We start from the raw sequence: 20,991 nt of genomic DNA, 5'->3' as shown, positions 1-20,991 counted from the left end.
CAATGGACACTGCTTCTCACGGATGCCAGTCTCCTCAGATGGGGAGCTCAGTGTCTCGGTTGCTCGGCTCAGGGCAGCTAGTCTCTGGAGGAAACATCTTGGCCGATCAATGTTCTGGAGACCAGAGCCATCTGGTTGGCGTTGCTAGTGTTCCAGACGTTATTGATGGTAAGTTGGTTTGGGTTCTTTCAGACAATGCCACGCCAGTGGCTTACATCAATCTTCAGGGGAATCAGGAGTTGTCTGGTGGCGCCAGATGCATCTCTGCTCATGGCCTGGACAGAGGCTCATCTTCTAGACATCTTGGCTTCCCACAAAGCGGGAGTGGAGAATGTCCAAGCGGACTTCCTCAGCCATCACGTGTTGGATCCTGGAGAGTGGTGTCTCAGTCCAGCAGCCTTCGAGTTGGTTTTGTGCCGGCTTGGGGTCAGCTGGTCATGATCCTGATGGCCAACGCCAAAGCGCCCTGGTTCTTCAGTTGGTGCTGGATGTTCTAGTGGAGCCTTGGCTGTCGAAGGGCCCTCTGTACATGTTTCCCCTGTGGCCAGTGGTGGCAAAGTCCTTCTTTGCATTGCTCAGCACCCTGGCTGCATGTTCCTGGTGGCTCTGGACTGGCCCAGTCGTCCATGGTATGCAGATCTCGTTCGTCTTCTCATGGCAGACCTTTTTCACTGCCCCTCTCACCCGATCTTCTGACGCAGGGCCTTATTCCTTTTTTTTTTTTCTTCTTTATTTACCGTAAGTATTTTCATTCAATCAATCAATACAATAGTCTCAGTACAACTTACAATTTATAAACTAATTAGAAAAAAAGTAATGCAACTTACAAATAATAAAGTTAAAAGAATCCCATTCCCTATTGCACTCACCCCCCCCCCCCCCCCGGAGACCTGCAATATAATGCTTCTGGGCTCTTGCACGTTGAAGGACCTTAATCTGAAGGTGGTTTTCCTGGTGACCATTGCTTCTGCCAGATACGTTTCCGAGCTGCAGGCTTTCTCTTGTAGGCCTCCCTTCCTGGTGTTTTCTATGCAGTGTGTAGTTCTGTGACCAGTTCCTTGTTTTCTGCCAAAGGTGTTGTCTCCTTTTTGTGTCAACCAGTCCGTGGTCCTTTCCAGTCTTGGGTTGTTGGGAAGGCTCTTTGGAGCAGAGACAGTTGCGCAAGTTGGACGTCTGCCGGGTCCTTTGCTCATGTTCAGTGGACCCAAGAGTTCCAGAAATTGGATCGTCTTTGTCCTCTTAGCAGGTTCTCGTAAGGAGGACAGTGCTTCAAAGACTACCATTGAGCGCTGGATGAAGGAGTCTATCACTTCAGCGTATCTTCTTCAAATGAAGTCTTTTCCGTAATTTCTCCATGTTCATTCTACTCTGGGTCAGGCTGCTTCTTGGGCCAAGTCTTCCCTGGTGCCTCCGGTGGATATCTGTTGAGCAGCAGTCTGGTCTTCTCTCCATTCCTTTGTAACGCATTACTGTGTTGGATGTTCAGGCACGTCAGGACATGGAGTTCAGGGAGCGCATGCTTGTGACGGCCCTTTGGGGGTCTCACTCATGATGGATACTGCTTGGGTCGTCCCATCAGTGAAGCTATGCTGGTCTGGAGAGATGCTTAAGAAGGAGAAATTAAGTTCTTACCTGCTAATTTTCTTTCTTTTAGTCTTTCCAGACAGGCACAGCCCCCACCCTGTCTGTGTATTTCTTTCGGGATTTGCATAAAGCATGTGGGTTTTATTGCGGGATCTAGTATTTTTAGTAGGAGAGATTTAAAGAACAGTGACTTTTGGCTCAGCCTGCATAGCTGATGAACTGTGGAGACGTTTGCTGAAGGTACTTCTATTCAATTTCCAACAGTATTGCTCTATGTTAGTTGTTACTCTTGTTGGGAGTGTTGTGACTGTTATAATTCGCACTTATTAGTTTCTTAGTTCTGCTTGGCTATTCGTCAGACTGAGTGTATATGGGAATGCACAGCCCACTTGTACTACAGCCAAAAGTTTGTCTATCTCCACCTGCTGGTCATGGTGAATTATTGCCCATCAGTGAAGCTGTGCCAGTCTGGAGAGACTAAAAAGAAAATTAGCAGGTAAGAACCTAATTTCTCCTTTCTCACCATAAAGTATCTTACTTTTTGAATGGTTTAGAATCTACAGCTTACTTAGATATTGCCCACTTAGTCCAGACTGACTAAAAAGGTCAACCATCCCTTAAAAGTTTTCTTCCCTCCCTGCCCCCCCCCAACCTTTCCCATCATCTGGTTTTCAAAAGTAATACCTTTCTTCCCATTTCTTTGATTTCTACTCAGGAACATATGTCTGTCGAGGCAAGTCACTAGTTCCTGTGGGTGAAGCTCTTCTAGAAAACCCCAATTTACAGCTGCATATCCCTTTGAAGAACAAGAAGGCTGTGCCCGAAGAAGTCTGCAATCTTCTCCGTAGTATGTTAGCTTGGAACCCAAAAGAGAGGCCAGATGCTTTTACGCTTGAGCTCCGAATTGAGGCACTTTCCTACGGTGAGAAGCATCAGAGATGTGGAGCGTAATCATATCCTCCCAGGTATTCTATTAGTAGAAAGTTTAAATACACAAAATTATTTAAAGCAAGAAACAGAGTTAATGTGCACATGCAGCACAAGGAGAAAGTGGTGAGACCACAAGAAATGAACATAAATATTAAAACCTCTCCCCCACCCCCCCAAAATGATAGAATAAGGGATATCTGCATTTAAAAATCTAATATGGCTGTGTTTTGGCAAAGCCTGCATCAGGGCTTTACATAAGCTTAACACAATTTTAAAGCCAGTTCTGTTGCAAATACACAGGGATTGACACTTGAGCTGTTGATTCCCACTTCCCGTGAAACTGCAGAAGGGTGTTGCTTTTAGAACTTGAAACTTTTCCCCTCCTTAGTTTGTCCTTCTGCAAGTGAACTCAGAAGATGTGTGTTTTGCTTTGATTCTTTAATATTTTCAGATATTTTCTGTCAGATTTTTGAAATATATTCAAAGCTTCAGTTCTCAGAGGTCTCCTACTCGGGCATACTCCATTGGGGAAAGAACATAGTCCCACATGGGAGGACTGCTATTCCCAGGCCAATCTCGTAGCCATCTTGCTTTGGGTCCCATCAGGAGCTCTTGGTCCATTCCCTTGAGGCAGCTCGCTTGCTGATTTTTATCAGAGGCTTGAGCACAGGCTCTGTGGTCCCTGAGTAAGTATCCTCTGGGTATCAGGGAACTGGTTGTATAATTTCTCTCCTGTCACTGTGTGAGGAATCTCAGGGATGGGAGGCAATGGCTGTGATCTAGCCGACCAGCAGCCAGAAGAATTCCTTCAATGGTTGAGGTCTGTGTACTTTTTGAGGAAGAAATCCTTTCCCTGCAGTCAGGCTGATTCAGGCAAACAGGTACCAGAAGTCACTGAATACTCCCATTATTCCCTATGGGGAACATTGGGGTGTTTGTAGTTTTCAGTTGTAGAGGTTTCTGAGGTTAAAATTTGGGTTTCCCTCATCCAAAACTCTAAAACTGTTATTTTATTTCTGCTACATCTTCAACTGCCTGTTTTTGGTGTGATTTTTATTTTTTTAACGTTGGCCATCTTGGATTTTTAGCAATCTAATTTAAAACTGATTTTTCTGCCTCAAAAGTAGCTCATTTTTGCTATTAACTCCCTCTTATAGATGCCCCAGACTTTTCTAGTCCCAGATCCTGCGTTGGTTGCATAGTTGCTGGTTGAGGAGCGGCCGCAGGATGTGGGAGGAAGGTGCAGGGGCTTCGGGCTCAGCCTCCAATCAGTCCTCCAAGACCTTAGATCCCCCCCCAAATCCTGGAAAAGCCAGTTTAAGGGGACGAGATCCTGTTCAGATGAGTCGAGCAGTGATTAGGCAAAACAAAAGTGTGTGGTGGCGGATGATTCCTCTCTTCTACTCCAGTCTGGGGTTACACAAGGAGCATTAGGCCCCCTGATGCATGGCTTCTTCAACTTTTGTCAGCCTTTTATGGAAAGCCTTATTAACAGGACTGGGAACTGCTGCTCGGTCTAAGAGGGATACTTCTCCCAGGCAGGTGTCCCCTCATACCACGCCGGTTCCCAGTGTCAGTGACCCCTAAGAGCAGGATTGGGATGATTAGAAGTCCCTTTTTTTTAATCGCAAGGCTCTACTGCGATGGTGGATGATTGGGTTTACTGACGGGGTCTAGTAGCCAGGGGGCAGGAGCGGCGGTGGATCACAGTGATGAGCCCTCGGTGCATCACCTTTTCAGGTCAGCTTCAGTTTCCCATGTCATTGCTGACACCCAGTCTATATTGAAACTTTATACCCAGCAGCTCTCCACCTCACAGTGTTCTGTAATGTTTGGTACTAATGCACAGACAAACTTTTTTCCTTCTTATCCAAATATGACCTCCTTAGTCACTGGCCAATGGGAGACACCTGAAGGTGGCCAAATCTATGTCTTGACTCTTTCCTATGGCTTTAGACTTCCAGAAGCTTTTTGTCCAGATGAAGGTGAACTCTGCAGTGCTGCATGTGACCAAGCACACCTCCCTTACTAGCGAAGGTGGAGTGATGCTGAAGGATGCACAGGACTGTAGAGTGGATGTGATCCTGAAAAGACAGTTTGAAGCGCTGGCTTGGGTACCAAAGCTGCAGTGGCTGCCTCCTTTGTGGTGCGGGTCTGCCATACCATATAGCAGACTGGTGCTTTGGAGCTTGGGTACTCATGCCCCAAATGTCTAAGGAGGGTATGGTTTATGTGGCCAATGCTCTTTATGGGATATCAGAGTCCTGAGTAAGGTTTTGACTTACTCCATTTCTGCCCATCTGATGCTCTGGATCAGACAATGGGTGGGCAATTCGGCCTCCAAGGTCATGTTCAGCAGATTACCTTTCATGGGACAGATGCTGTTTGACAAAGGGCTAAATGATCTCTTGGCCAGTGTGGTGGATTGCTGCCCCAAATCCATCCTGGATAGTAGGAGCTGTTGATCTGCTGGGGACAGTAGATACAGTTTTTGTGCCTAAAGGAGATCTTGCCAATTTTCCTCTGGCTACTCTTCTCAGAGGCCCTTTCAGGGGCTCAGGTAGAGAGAGATTTGACAGTTATAGGCACCTGGCTCCAAAAAGCAGCAATGATGCAAGGAAGATAAATGCTCCTCATATTGGAGGGTGGCTGTCAGCATTCTGGGACAAATGGGAACAGATCTCACCTGACCACTGGGTTCTGGACATTATCATGGAGAGACACTAGATTGCGATTTCTCGGCCCCCTCCAGATCTGTTCTCGACTCCCTAGCCAGCTGGAGGAGGAGGTCAGAATCCGAGCGACAGTGCAAGGACTCTTAGACATTCATGGCATAGAACCAGTTGCTGAAGAATAATCAAGATCAGGCAGATACTCTCTATACTTCATAGTGCACCATCGACCAAGGAGAGGAGAGGAGCGTGGGAGCCCTGCTCCGCACCTCCCTCAGTCCAGCGCGAGTCCTCGGGAGCCTTAAAAAGTACTCCCCACCGAAGTGCAGCCTTTCTCCTGCACCACCGGCCAAAGAGAGGAGAGGAGCGTGGGAGCCCTGCTCCGCCCCTCCCTCAGTCCAGCGCGAGTCCTCAGGAGCCTGAAAAGTTCTCCCCCACCAAGTGCAGCCTTTTCTCCTGCACCATCGACCAAGGAGAGGAGAGGAGCGTGGGAGCCCTGCTCCGCCCCTCCCTCAGTCCAGCGCGAGTCCTCGGGAGCCTGAAAAGTTCTCCCCCACCAAGTGCAGCCTTTTCTCCTGCACCAAGGAGAGGAGAGGAGCGTGGGAGCCCTGCTCCGCCCCTCCCTCAGTCCAGCGGGATCTCCAAGCGGCTCCACTCAGGGGAAGGGCTCCCTGGCTGAAACCTGCAGTTGGCAGTGTTTCCAGAATCCTCTGACCTGACTCCCCCACGGAGCTATTTCTTTCTTTTTTCTTGTTGCAAGCACCTCCGCAGAGCACTAAGCACTCTGGCTCCCTCTAATTACATTCAGATTGCATACTTCTGCATGCTTAACCTGCATATATAATTCATGTATAACTGTTTAGCATACATATATATCTCGTACAAGCTGCATGCTCTCTAACTAACATAACTGCATATACAACTTATTATAACTAGCAACAGTTAATTATTCAATCCTCATCAACTCAACTTGTTTGTTCTCTGGTTCCTTTCTTTTTTCTGTCTCCTAGCTTTCTCCTTCTCTAATTGCTCCTCCAGTTGCCCCAATAATAACAATTCGGCTCCAAGCTCCTGACTTAGCTCTGTCATAATTGACCCCCATAAGACTTTAACTACAACAGTAGGACTTAGCCGCGACTTGATAGCGAGACTCTCCTGAATTCCTCCGACCCAACGCCTCAAACCCCCCTCCTGCCATGCTTCCAACTCTTCAGGCCACCACCTTCCCCACCCCCCCTCCCACCACTTTACAAACCACCCTCCCGCCCACCCCCACCCTCACCACTTCCCCTACACTCCTTACAACACTATACTTCACCATCCCCATTATTACAGGCCAAGGCAGATACGGTGATCTCTCCCCCCAACCTAAAAAAAGCCGTACCAGAAACCCTGCCAACCTCATCCCCATTCTTCCCTCCCCACAAGCCCCTTCCCCCAATACACTCAAACTGGCACTCATCAATGCAAGATCAGTTAACAATAAATCCTTCCTCCTACACGACCTCATCTGTGACAAGACTTGGGACGCCCTCATGATAACTGAAACCTGGCTCCAAGACAATGATGGGATAACACTAGGCGAACTATGTCCTCCAGGCTACCAGGCCCTCGCCTGCTCACGTACCTCTGGGAAAGGAGGTGGAGTGACTACCATTGTCAAGACCTCCGCCACACCAAAACTGATAAACTCCATTAATATTCCCTCCCTAGAAGCAATTGCGTTCACCATAGGCCACAAACAAAAAATCGCCCTCATACTCCTCTACAGAACTCCCAACTCTCCAGCAGATACCCTAGAGACCCTCCTCGAATTCATCACCGAACTATCTATCTCACACAAACACGTGACAATCCTGGGAGATTTCAATTTCCCAGACTACCCCAACACTTCAGGACAAATTGACAACTTCCTCTCCTCCCTCTCCGACCTGGGATTCCACCAAGCTATAACCACCCCCACGCACTCAGCAGGCAACATCTTAGACTTGCTCTTCACCCTCAGAGACCCAACTGCAGAGCCCCAACAAACTTATACCACCACACCTGTCCCATGGTCAGACCACCACCTCATTGAATTCGAACTCCCACTCGAAACTACCCTAACCCCGCGTAAAGATCCTACCCCCCCCCACCCTACGTCAACTCCCTAATTCGGTCAGCCCTCAAGCCATGGCCGCGGGTATTTGCACCCTAAATGAAACCTGCACCCAACATCCCCACTCCATTGACCTGGCAGCCTCCACATGGCACTCCAACATCCAATCCCTCTATAATAGCCTTGTCCAGACAAAAACAACCCAAATAATCACCAACAAAGCACCTGCTCCCTGGTACACTAATGACCTCCGATCCATAAAACGATCACTGAGAAAAGCAGAAAGGATCTGAATCAAACACCCGTGCACAGAAACCAAAGCCCACTGGAATAACATATCCATCACCTACAAAGCAGCCATTCTAGAAGCGAAAAAGACCTACTACTCTCGCCTCCTACAACTAGCCCCTTCTAGATCTAAACAACTGTTCACCCTCACAAACCAACTCTTCACTAACGCCCAAAGAAATAATCACAGCAACCAAACAGAACTCGATAGCGAGACTCTCTCGAACTTCTTCCAGTCCAAAGTACAAACCATCCGAGATAATCTTGACGCCAACACCAAACCCGCTCCTACTCAGCCCCAGCCGATTCCAAATACCCCCTCTTCCGCCGCTCTCTCCCAATTTCATATAGCCACTCATACTGAGGTTCTCGAAACACTGAGAGAACTCAAACCCTCCAACACCATCCTCGACCCCTGCCCGTCCAGCCTCCTGCTGTCCACAGAAGATGCCATGGCAGAATCCATCCTCCCCATCATTAACACCTCTCTAACCACTGGGACTGTTCCCCTCAGCTGGAAGTCAGCTATTATCAAGCCCACTCTCAAAAAACCCACCCTTGATCCTAACGAACCTGGCAACTATCGCCCAGTCTCCAACCTCCCATTTGTCTCCAAACTCCTTGAACGAATTGTGCTCCACCGACTACACCCGTTCATTGAAGAACAAGCTGCTCTATCCCCAGCCCAATCCGGCTTCCGAAAAGGCCACAGCACAGAATCAGTACTCCTTGATATCATTGATGACAGCTGGTCAATACTCGACAAAGACAGTGATGCCCTACTAGTCCTACTTGACCTCAGCGCTGCCTTTGACACAGTCGACCACCATCTCCTCACATCCAGACCCTACGACCTCGGAATCAAGAACACAGCCCTCCAATGGATCACCTCCTTCCTCTATCAAAGGACCCAGACTGTCCTACTAGGGACACATAAATCTAACCCCAAGCCTATCAAATATGGTGTTCCTCAAGGCGCCCTTCTATCCCCCCTCCTATTCAACCTCTACATCAGGCCTGTCATCGATATAGCGCAGAAATATAACATTAAAATCCACTCTTATGCAGATGGCATCCAGCTGCTCCTCCCTCTAGGCGAGAACCAGTCGTCCCAAATTGCTAACCTCCAACACTGCCTCTCTGACATGAAAACTTGGATGTCAAACAACAAACTTCAACTTAACGCCTCTAAAACCGAACTCTTATGGATCAGAAAAAAAAACACCAAATACCCACGTCCTACACTAGCATGGGACTCCACTCTACTAACGGCAACAGATCAGGTTCGCAGCCTAGGAGTAACCCTAGACGGACACCTATCCCTATCTGCCCACATATCCCAAGTAATCTCCACCTCCTTCTACTACCTTCGCCAACTGAAAAGGATCAAACCCTACATCTCCACACCGGACCTCGCCCAACTCCTCTACGCATATGTCCTCTCCAGAATGGATTATTGTAACTCCCTATTTAATGGACTAACCAAAAATAATCTCAAACGCCTCCAACGGGTCCAAAATGCAGCTATCCGCCTCCTGCACAACCTCAACTACCACGATCCCATCTCCCCAGCACTCCGTGCTGAGCACTGGCTCCCAATTAGCCAGCGCTGTGCTTTCAAGGCCCTGGCAATTGCCCACAAGATAATTTATTCCACCACCCCCTCCTACATAAAATCCAAGCTTCCCATCTACACCCCCACTCGCACCCTCCGCTCAAAATCGGAGATACGCCTATGCACCCCCCCCCCCCCCCCGGAAGGTCCCTCCTCACAGAAACTGCCCGCAAACGATCCTACAGCCACTTCATTCCACACCTCTGGAACCAACTCCCCCCTCAACTCAGACAACAGAACTCATTATTAACATTCCGCAAATTGATAAAGACCCTCCTCTTCAACTAAAGATCACCCTCTGTCTACTCCCCCCCTTAAGCCCCCCTCTCTCCTCTCTCCCCTGCCTATCTTCTCCCTAAATTTCAGTATAGTCCTCTCTTAGTCTTTACACTGACAAACTGTATCTAAACTCATAGAACTGTACTTAAACTAAACTACTTATATTTAAACTCTACTCTTAATTTGCTGTATTCTCCCTTTATTTAAATTACATCACATTCTTGTAAGTCCAAACATTTAAACCTGTTGTACTTCTTATATGTCTAATTACTTTCCATTGTGCATGTTCACTTGTAGACCGTTCTGAGCTACTGGGAGGACGGGATAAAAATCTAAATAAATAAAATAAAATAAGATTGGAGGCTGATTCTGGATTTGAAGTATATAAATGAGGCCCTAAAGGTCGCCCACTTTTGTATGGAAATGGTCTGCTCTGTCATAGTGGCTCCGGGAGAATTTCTTGCCTCTCTGGATTTGACAGAGGCATATCTTCACATCCCCCATCTTTCTGTTTCACAGGAGATGCCTGAGATTTCACGTGCTCCAGCGCCACTTCTAGTTCATGGCACTCCCCTTCGGTTTGGCCTCGGCTCCCCACATCTTTAACAAGGCGATGGTGGTTGTATCAGCCCACCTTCGCTTACCTGGACAATTGGATGATCAGGGCCTCCTCTCTGGAGGATTGTGAGTGCATGGTGAGCCTCTTACAGGACCTGGGCTAGATAGTCATCTTCCGAAAGTCACCTTCTGCCAACTCAGTGCTTGGATTATCCAAGAGTCTGCTTTGACATGCCGCAGGGCCGTGTCTTTCTTCCCAAGCCACGCAAACAGAAGCTCAGGAAGCAAATCCTAGATATCTTGGCTCTGCCAAGCCCCATGGCCTGAAAGTATCAGCAAGTGTTGGGCTTTGAAGGTGGCCTCCTTGGAAATGGTACACTTGGTGAGGTCTTGTATGCGTCCTTTCCAGTATTCCTTTCAGTCCAGATAGTCTCCGCAAAATCACTCCCTGCAGATGAAGCTCATCTGGATTAGAGAATGACACAGTGACAAAATTCATCACTCTTCCTGTCCCCGCGGATAACCACGGGGAACCATCTCCATGTCATTCGAGGGAAGAATCAGTATGAATGGGCACAGCCACTGATCCTCAAGCCTTGCATTGAAGAATACTAGTGTAAAAGGATTGAGGTTGAGATAGACGCTAAAGAATGACATGGGATGGTTTCCCGCGGTTATCTGCAGGGATTGGAACAGTGAGGAATTTTGTCTGTGACATTCTCTAATCTGGATAGCAGAGGCGAAGCACAGCCTGAGTTAGTGGTTCCTAGGGGACAACTTGGCAAGAGGCATACCTCTCAGAATCAACTTATCCGTGAGCCTCACAACCAACACCAGCCTCAGCAGCTGGGAGGCCCCCCCCTCTGTTGCCCTGTCCAAGGCATGTGGTCTCTATTGGAGAGCAAATGGCCCATCAGTCATCTAGAACTCTGAGCCATTTTGTTGGCCTTGCTAAAGTTAGTCTTCCCTGACAGGGAAAGCAGTCGGGGTATTTTTCAGACAATGCCACCGCAGTGTCTTAAATGAACAAACAGGGTGGCACCAGAAGTGCTTCCCTTTTCTTGAAAGCATGGATGTTCCAGTGGGCGGAACTTCACTTGCAGGCCCATTCAGTGACCCACGTGGCAGAAGTGGAGAATGTCCAGGCCATCTTTCTCAGCTGGAAGACTCCTGGAGAGTGGTAACTATCCCAGAGAGTATTTTTACCTCATAGTTCAGACTTGGGGCATGCTGAATATGGATCTTATGGTCACAGCCAAGAATGTGAAGCAATCTGCTTCTACAGTTGCAGAGTTGAGTGGGAAAGCACAGCCCTGGCCCGCAGATATGCTTCTCTGTGTATTTCCATTGTAGGCCATGGTGGGTCGGATCATCTACAGCAGTAATCTCAAACTCGCAGCCTGGGGGCCACATGCCGGCCCGCCAGGTACTATTTTGAGGCCCTTGGTATGTTCATCATAATCACAAAAGTAAAATAAAACAGTTTCTTGATCATCTGTCTCTTTAGCTATAAATTACAATATTATTATTAAGACTTAGCTAAAAGGAAAGATTTATAAATTATAAAGTTTTACCTCATGCAAAATTGTCATTTCTTTAATAAGACATTAACTATTTTTTCTGAGGCCCTGCAAAGGGTTTGAGTTTGGCCCTGCAAAGGGCTTGAGCTTGAGACCACTAATGAACAGGATAGCGATCCATCGGATTCTAGTGATCCTGGTGACTTTGGACTGGCCTCGTAGACCTTTTGTATATGGATCTGTTGTGTCTATAGAGAGGCAAATCCCTGAAACCACCTGTTCATCTGGGGCTCCTCAATTAAGGCCCAGTTCTGATGGAGAAGCTGGAACACTTTGGTCTTACGGCATGGCTCTTGAGCACATGGCCTTGCATTCGGAAGGGTTATTCAGAGGTTGTGGTTACGAAGCTCCTTAAAAGCTATGAAGCTTGCGACGGTTGTGGCTTATGCTTAGACCTGGAAGACATTCAATTATGGTGTGCCAAGAAGCAGGTAGAACAAGAGAGATTTCACATTCTGGTGATCCTTGCTTTCCTGCAAGCAGGTCTCAAAAAGGGCCTTGCAGTTTCGTTCCTCATAGTGTAGATAGCTGATATCTCGTGCTTTTGGGCTTGGAGTGGCCTTCACTCTTTGACTTCTAACCCGGACGTCACTCAGTTTTTGAGGGGGGGTTCTCAGGTTGAGACCCCCGTTGTGCAGACCGTTTCCATCTTGGGACATCAATGTAGTCTTGGAAGGGCCTGGCCCATGCTTCATATGAGCTAGAGAATGACACGGGGAAAAAATCTGTCCCCGTCACTGCACCGCCCCGTCACCGCCGTTCCCTTCACCGCCCCGTCACCGTCATCCCTTTCACCGCCCCGTCACCGCCACTGCCATCCCATTCACCGCACCGTCACCGTCCCCGCAGCATCCATATAAGCCTCAGTACTGCGAAACACCATGAAGACAGAAGAGAGTCCTGCCACTACTACTACTGCACTGAGAATCTGTTTCAGTGCCTCTGCCCTGTAGTAAAAACAGAACATAAAATAAATCAATTGACTTGTCCTCCCTTGCAATGATGTGTCCCCCATGTTCATCTATAGCTCGAATCAGGTCAATTGTGCACACTAAAAATGCAGGAGGATCTGGAACGTGAGCACAGGCAGGCAGTGATACAAAAACAGCAGACACCCGACTGATTGCAGTGTTCCGCCATCTCTGTCCCTCCATGTCACCTTAGATGTAGAGTATGCCGGCTTTCTTTTTCACCCAGCCACACGTGCGGGTGCTCATTTGTTCAATATTCTCCTCTGACGCAACCGGAAACAGGAAGTTGTAAGAGAGGAGAAGATTGATCAACTCGAGCAGCCGCGCAAGCGCGGCTTTTTGAACGCGTGCAGCTGGGCGAAAAAGAAAGCCGGCATACTCTACATCAGTGTTTTTCAACCTTTTTACACCAGTGAACTGGCAGAAATAAAAGAATTATTTTGTGGACTGGCAAACTACTAGGACTAAAATTTTAAAACCCTGTTTCCGCCCCATCTCCGCAAGCTCGGTCACCTCAGTAACTATAGAAAAATAGACAAATATAGTGCAAAATATAGACAGCAGACATAAATTCTCAAAACTGACACGTTTTGATCACTAAATTGAAAATAAAATCATTTTTCCTACCTTTGCTGTCTGGTGATTGATTTCATGAGTCTCTGGTTGCGTTTCTTCTGTCTGTGTATCCTTTCTTTCATTTCTTTCTTTCTGCACTCAGGCCCAAGAATTGTCCCTTTGTATTCCCTTCCTATGTTCTTAGTGCCCCCGATGCCTCCTTCCTATTTCTTTAGTGCCCCCGGTGCCTCCTTCCCATGTCTTTAGTGCCCCAGTGCCTCCTTCCCATGTCCTTAGTGCCCCTTCCTGTCTTTAGTGCCTCCAGTGCCTCCTCCTCATGTCTTTAGTGCCTCCAGTGCCTCCTCCTCATGTCTTTAGTGCCTCCAGTGCCTCCTTCCCATGTCTTTAGTGCCCCCCGTGCCTCCTTCCCATGTCTTTAGTGCCCCCCGTGCCTCCTTCCCATGTCTTTAGTGCCCCCCGTGCCTCCTCCCCATGTCTTTAGTGCCTCCTCCCCATGTCTTTAGTGCCCCCCAGTGCCTCCTCCCCATGTCTTTAGTGCCCCCTAGTGCTTCCTCCCCATGTCTTTAGTGCCCCCCCAGTGCCTCCTCCCCATGTCTTTAGTGCCCCCCAGTGCCTCCTCCCCATGCCTTTAGTGCCCCCCAGTGCCTCCTCCCCATGTCTTTAGTGCCCCCCAGTGCCTCCTCCCCATGTCTTTAGTGCCCCCCGTGCCTCCTCCCCATGTCTTTAGTGCCCCCGTGCCTCCTCCCCATGTTTTTAGTGCCTCCTCCCTATGCCTCCTCCCCATGTCTTTAGTGCCTCCTCCCCATGTCTTTAGTGCCTCCTCCCCATGCCCCCAGTGCCTCCTCCCCATGCCCCCAGTGCCTCCTCCCCATGTCTCCTTCCCATGTCTTTAGTGCCTCCTCCTCATGTCTTTAGTGCCCCCCGTGCCTCCTTCCCATGTCTTTAGTGCCCCCCGTGCCTCCTTCCCATGTCTTTAGTGCCCCCCCGTGCCTCCTCCCCATGTCTTTAGTGCCTCCTCCCCATGTCTGTAGTGCCTCCTCCCCATGTCTGTAGTGCCTCCTCCCCATGTCTGTAGTGCCTCCTCCCCATGTCTGTAGTGCCTCCTCCCCATGTCTGTAGTGCCTCCTCCCCATGTCTGTAGTGCCTCCTCCCCATGTGTTTAGTGCCCCCAGTGCCTCCTCCCCATGTCCCACTCACTGCCTTCTACACTTTGTCCCACCCCCACCCCCGAATCCTGCCTGCCTACCTTTCTCCCTCTCTAGTCAAAGCCAGCCTGCTGCCTCCCTGCCGCTCAAAAAAAAAAAAAAAGCCTCCTTCCTTTTCCTCTGCTCTTACCGCCATGCTCATACTGCAGTGCAGCTAATAAAGCCGACAGGAAGTCTTTCCGACTCAATTCTGAAGTCGGAGAGGATGTTCTGCATCAGCCAGGCAGCGATTGGCTGGCCCAGAACGTCCTCTCCGACATCGGAAAGACTTCCTGTCAGCTTTAGTAGCTGCAGCGTGAGCATGACGGTAAGAGCAGGGGAAAAGGAAGGAGGCTTTTTTTTTTTTTTTTTTCTTTGCGCGGACCTGCAGAAATTCAACCGGCGGTAAGGAGGAGGTAGGGAGATGGCGGGGACCGCATGATCCTTGATTGCCTCACTGCGGGGACAAGTCCATTCACCGCTCCACGGGGCAGTGAATGGCCTTGTCCCCTTCCCGCAGAGGCCACTATTTTTTCTTCCCCTTTTTGGCGGGTAACCCGCCACCGTGTCATTCTCTAGTATGAGCCTCTTTCAGAGGCTTCCCTGCCAGACCTTACAGTGAAGACTGGATCTCAGAATTTCAGGCCCTCTCCTACAGGAAGCCCTTCCTCTGTTTCAGAAAATTGAGTGTTTCCTCTGCGCACAGTTCTTTCTTTTTTTCTGAAGCTGGTTTCCACCTTCCATGTAAACCAGAAACTTAATTTGCTTGCCTTTCAGGCTACAGGTTCTGCCAAATAGGACAAACTTGTGTGCAAGCTGGATACGTGCAGGGCTCTGCTTATCTACCTGGAAAGGACTAATGACTATAGGCTTTCTGATCATCTTTTTGTGCTGACCAGTCTCGAGGCGGGACAGGCCAGTTTCCAAAACTTCTATTGCCAGATGGATCCACATGGCAAGTTCATCTTCCTATATTTCCTGCAGGAAACAGCCACCTATTTCTCTTGTAGCATATTCCACAAGAAGTGTAGCGAACTGGACAGTGTCTCAGGCTGTTTTGTCTGATGAAATCTGTAGAGCAGCCACTTGGGCTACTCTTCACACTTTTACGAAGTTCTACAGAGTGGATAAGACAGCTTGAGAGGATGCTGCCTTTGGGTCCTCAGTTCTGCGGGCAGGCTCATCTATCTCCCTCTCTAGACTTATGGTACTGCTTTGGTACATCAGTTACAGTATGGACAACATAATGACAAATTAAGTTCTTCCTCAATTGTCTGGGTTCTGTTAGGAGTTCGTACTACCCTCCTTATGTGGATTTTTTTTTTTTTTTTTTATTCACCCGATTTCTGTCTCGAACATTGCTGGTGTCCTACTCGGGACTTCTGAATCTAAGATTAAGGAGAGATGTCTTCGGGTCCGAGAGGTGAGGGGGGGGAGAGGGGTGGCTCCCCTAATATAAAGTCCCCTCTCAGGAATAGGAGGTTTCCTTTTCTCTTTCCTCTTTGGAGGGTCCTATAACCAACTTTTTACTAATCTCTTACTTAAAATAAAAAACAGAAGTCTATAGCCAACCAGAGTGTACTGCTATATCATTGAAGTTTCAGAAGAAAGATCCACTGGGTGGGAGAAAAAGTACTCAGTTTGGCTTCATAGGTCATAAAAAAAAGCTCCACCATATTAAAAAGTTCTGTTTTGAATTCTGTATTATTATTCAGTTTTGCTTGCAGATCACTTTTCAACATCTGTTCAAAACATTAGTCAGCTCATAATCAATGAGTCCAAAAAAAACATGTCCAAGAACAGGATCTTCTAGGGTTCTGTCATTCAGCAGACTCATAATCCAATTGATAAGTCTATATTTTTATATTTCAAATCTGAAACTCCTGAACAGGATTTTAAGGATTCTCTGGACGTCAGTGAGCCTTTATTCCATAAACAATTTAGGTAGTAGTACAATTTGAAGTAATAGAGTGTATCATTAATGCAGCCAGGAAACAAAACAGGGGTTCCTGTTGGATTGTGTACTGTAACATTGGATTGTGGAGGTTCCTGAGTTGGAAGTGGAACTTTAAGGAAGAAACATAACCTGGATTACAACTATTATACTCTATGGTATTGTAGTTTAAAGAGTGTGCCTGCTGAATGTAAGAAGCTACAAGTTTGAATTGTAAAAGTATAAACTGTTAAATTGAACTTTGTGTGCAGTTTACAATATTGTAGCATAACAAAAACATAATTGCTACAAGTGAAGTGGATAAATATTCAATTGCAAAGTTTTGATCAAATTGACAAAGTTGAAATTAAAGTTGTGGAGCTGATGAGGCTTGTGGCTAGGTGGTTTTTCTCAGCGGGAGAATTATTTTTCCCATTAGAGTGCCGCTTCTAATGGCTCCTTTAATTGAAATCTTTTTTAATCACGTTTTTAAATAAGTGTACAGATATAAATTTAGATATGCAAGCTATTTGGATATGTATGTAAGCTATAGTGATTGGCCATTTGTATGTGATTGATGTATTTTTGCCAGCTGGAATTTGTTTGACCACGTTTAATGAATTCATAAGTGTAGCAGCATTCTTTTCTCCTGCAAACTCAGTGGTCATCTGAAATACATTTTCTGTCATTGCTTTTTCTCTGCCTTGTGGCAGCCTGCTAGCACAGTTTCAGTTAATGTGCTTTTTGATTCTTACCCAATGTTCCCAAATGTCTGCTGAAATTTGGAGAGCTTCAGAGTGATTGTGGTTGTTAATTTAGAATTTTGTTATACAGCCCCTTTTACAAAGCCATACTAGTGGGTCCCAACATGGCAAATGTGACGCAGCTAATAGGAATTATGTTGCAAAGACATAAGATTCTGTATTGAAGCTGTTGTCCTCCTATAGTCATGAACTTTGCAGAAGGGTGTTACTCAAATCTCTCAACTCCTCCCCTTCACCAGAGGATAATAGCTCCTCTTCAGTTTTTCCTTCTGCATCTTGCCTCCCTCCAGATCTGTTTCTTGACTCCACAGCTGGATGGCCAGAAAAGGAGGCCAAGGTCCAAGTGATGGTACAATGACTCTTATGCAATAGAGCCAATTCCTGAAGACGAATCTGGCTCTGGCAGATACGCCATATACTTCATAGTGCCCAAAAAAGACAAAAGATTGGAGGCCTAGGCTATCCTGGACCTAAAGTCCTTAAACGAGGCACAGAGAGTTCCACGCTTTAATTACATTACATTAGAGATTTCTATTCCGCCATTACCTTGCAGTTCAAGGCGGATTACATAAGATATAGAAGGTGGGTTACAAAAGAAGATCACTGGTCATTTCTAGTGAAGGTAAAGAGTGGATCAGGTAGTATCGGTGAGTCAGCCATTGTTAACCTGCGTTGAAAAATGAAGTGCACTTTTCTAGGGGGTTTGAAATGTGCTCTTTCTAATGAGACTGATTTGAAAGAGTTTCTAAAAGGTATTTTTCTGTAAAAGCAGGCTGAAAATACCCTATTTTTGGCCTTTTTACACAAATTAGCAACTTTACACTTAATTTATAAACTAATGGAAAGAGCTTGGAGGTTGGAATTGTACTTTTGAAAACAACGTTGTACTGAGACATGCGCCAAATTTCGCATTTATTACTCAATTATTGTGGGAGCTAAGTAATGTCAAACTTTGACTTTTTTTGGAGCACTAATTTTTTCGGCCAAGTTTACTGTAATTCAGCCATTCACTCAGTGCTCGACAAAAATTATTATTGGTAGCACTGAATAGAGCTCCAAAAGTTGTGCAGGGTAGCTAAGTTTCAGTTTTTTTGGAAACACAGCTCGGGAGATATTGTGTCTCAAAGTTGTCAGAATATCATTGTCGTACTGTATTTCATTGTGGTATGGGGATCAAACAAATGGCTATATCTCCACAAATATTCCACAGGCGAAACTAAAACTTTACCAAAGTTCGTTTGAGACATGGTGGACTCTGCATATGAAGTTTCATCAAAATCCGTGATGGTCATGCAGGGCACTTTCCAAGAATCTGATCACTTGACATGGAATGACCCGTCTGTAGCCATTTTTATCTCTCCTTTCAGCTTAGACCACTGTCTTTCCACTTCTCTTATGTCCTCCCATCCTAACATCTCTTTCTTCAGGTACTTTCCCATTGCATTAAAGTCCGTACGTTTGAAATCTAGGACTTTAAGTAACGTGTGGCCGCTCTCCACTTTAGCCATTATATCAAACCAAACCGTTTGATGATCTCTACTTCCCAGGTGAGCACCCACTCGAACATTAGCGATACTCTCTCCATTTGTGAGGACCAGATCCATTATCGCTTTTTCCCTTGTGGGTTCCGTCACCATTTATCTGAGCAGAGCCTCTTGAAAGGCATCCACTATCTCCCTACTTCTTTCCGATTCCGCAGACAGAACATTTCAGTCCGCATCCGGCAGGTTGAAATCTCCCAACAGCAGAACCTCCTCTTTCCTTCCAAACTTTAGGATATCCACAATCAGATCCTTATCAATTTGCTGCAATTGAGTCGGAGGTCTATAGACTACACCCACATAGATAGAAGTTCCATCTTCTCTTTTCAGAGCAATCCATATCGCTTCTTTCTCTAACCACGTCCCTTGCATTTCGGTCGCTTGGATATTGATCTTTACATAGAGAGCTACTCTTCCACCTTTATGAACATCTCTGTCCTTCCTAAAAAGATTATATCCCGGTATGTTTGCATCCCATCCATGTGATTCACTGAACCATGTCTCTGTGATAGCGACAATATCTAGATCTGCCTCTAACATCAGGGCTTGCAGATCATGAACTTTGTTACTTAGACTGTGAGCATTTGTGGTCATCGCTTTCCAGCTATTTTTCAGCGATAATCTCCTTTTTTGTATGGATTATTGTGTCGTTTCACTTTCCGTTGCAATACTAAGAAATGAGTTGCTGATATTGCTTATGTTGCAGTCTTTACTGCTATCACATCTTTTCTTTTGCCGGGGGTGGTTTCTATAATTGTCCTTCGTACATACACCACCCCCACCTTCTAGTTTAAATGCCTAGAAAAATATTGTCTAAATTTCTCTGCAAGGTTTCTTTTTCCTGCTGTAGTAATATGTAGCCCATCAGTGCAATATAGCTTCTTGTCCTTCCATATATTTCCCCATCCTCCTATGTACCTGAAGCCTTCTTGATGACACCAGGCTCTGAACCATCTATTAAAGTACTCTGTTTTTCACTCTTTGCTCTCCCTTTCCATATGCATGCAGTATTTCAGAAAAAGCTAAAGTCTTTACAGAAGGTTTCATGCCCTCACCAAGCTCCTGAAAAGCTTTCTGTGCTGCAAGTATGGAGTTGTTGGCCAGGTCATTTGTTCCCAGATGGATAACAACATCAGTGTTAAAATCCTTAGTTTCTTCCTTAATTATAGTCAGTATTTGCCTGGAACTCCTGGTAGCTGAGGATCCTGGAAGACATTTCACTATTTTGGTCTCCTCACCCTGTGTTCCAAGGTTAATGCCTCTGATGATGGAATCCCCCAACAGTAATAGTTTTCTGTTTTTGGCTTTTAGGGTGCACTTGTTCTCTTGAGTTACCTTCATTGGTTCCAGTCCCACCTCCCTTCTGTTTTCTTGAGTATCGCAGTGCACTAGTGGAGCGAAGGAATGCTGTAGAGGTAATATTAGTGAAGGTGGATGTTTCTGTGTTACATGTCGCAGTCTTCCTGAGCCTACTGTGACCCATTTATTCCTGGGCTGTTTTATTCTTTGAGGTAGAGGTGTTAAGTTGGTATGATTTTGTGGAGTGATGGAAGATGCTTTAATTGTATTCAATTCCTGTTTAAGTTTGCAGAGCTCCTCCTTAATACTAGCAAGTTGAAGACAGATGGGGCAAGCCTTAAGCCTCCAAATAGTATGTCTTGGAATTAAAGCACCACAGTGATTGCATAGAATAAAGGTCATCTTGATTGGTTGTGAAGTGACTTGATTTGAGTAGTCCTGATTATATGGGTCTCTATATATGAATAGTGGTCCCTGGGGTTGGTGGGACTATAAGTCTTACCCTTATTCCTATCAAGGGAAAGGGAAAGAGGAAATAAGATTTAACAGTGGAAAGAGAAGGGTTTATTTTTTTTTTTTTTTAGTAAGAAACAGGGATGAGAAGAGAAATTAAGCAGATATAATGCTGAAAACCAGTGAAAAGAGCAGAATATGAAATGCAGAGCAACTTATCTTATTGAAGTTCACAGGGCAGCCTTGTTCACAGCACTGTCCCAAAGATAATGCAGTTAACCTTAGAAGTAAAACAGAGCCCCTCCCTTATCTTTAACACTGTTTACTGGTATATAATGCAATTATAATATCATGATCTTAAACACATTTTGTTTGGCAGTTTGCTACCAGTAGCTACATGATTATTGTCGTTCATCTGAAGAACTGTAATCATCATCATCAAAATCATCATAAGAATTATCCATGTTTTCTGCAGCTACTGTGGCCATGTCTGCTTCTGTGTTGGTAAATCCTTCAAAGAACTTTATCATCATCATCGTCACCACTGCACCAGAGGAGATATTCACTGTCATCTAAAGCATTGGCTATGCCCATTTTCAAGGAGCGTTTCCAGATGATTCCTGTGTCTAGATTAAGCCATGCTTCCTTCACCTATTTTAGAAGGTG

The 20,991-nt window shown here is 46.3% G+C and overlaps 1 protein-coding gene across 4 annotated transcripts in view; it reads left to right on the top strand.

The window, feature by feature from the left end:
• LOC117357584 (serine/threonine-protein kinase 35-like) overlaps positions 1-20,991 on the top strand; it is a 111,718-nt gene that overhangs the window by 41,179 nt on the left and 49,548 nt on the right. For 2 of the 4 annotated variants that reach the window (XM_033938392.1, XM_033938391.1), the window contains exons 3-4: positions 2,300-2,506; positions 20,801-20,988. In XM_033938392.1, the coding sequence (XP_033794283.1) occupies positions 2,300-2,506; positions 20,801-20,901 (308 nt within the window). In that variant the 3' untranslated portion in view covers positions 20,902-20,988. Of the gene's footprint in view, positions 1-2,299; positions 2,550-20,800; positions 20,989-20,991 lie in introns of those variants that run through there. The other 2 variants (XM_033938393.1, XM_033938394.1) reach the window with 2 other exon arrangements.

The sequence above is a fragment of the Geotrypetes seraphini genome, chromosome 3, assembly GCF_902459505.1.
Source record: "Geotrypetes seraphini chromosome 3, aGeoSer1.1, whole genome shotgun sequence".
NCBI classification, from domain to species: domain Eukaryota; kingdom Metazoa; phylum Chordata; class Amphibia; order Gymnophiona; family Dermophiidae; genus Geotrypetes; species Geotrypetes seraphini.
This window is presented reverse-complemented; position numbering and strand designations above follow the sequence as displayed.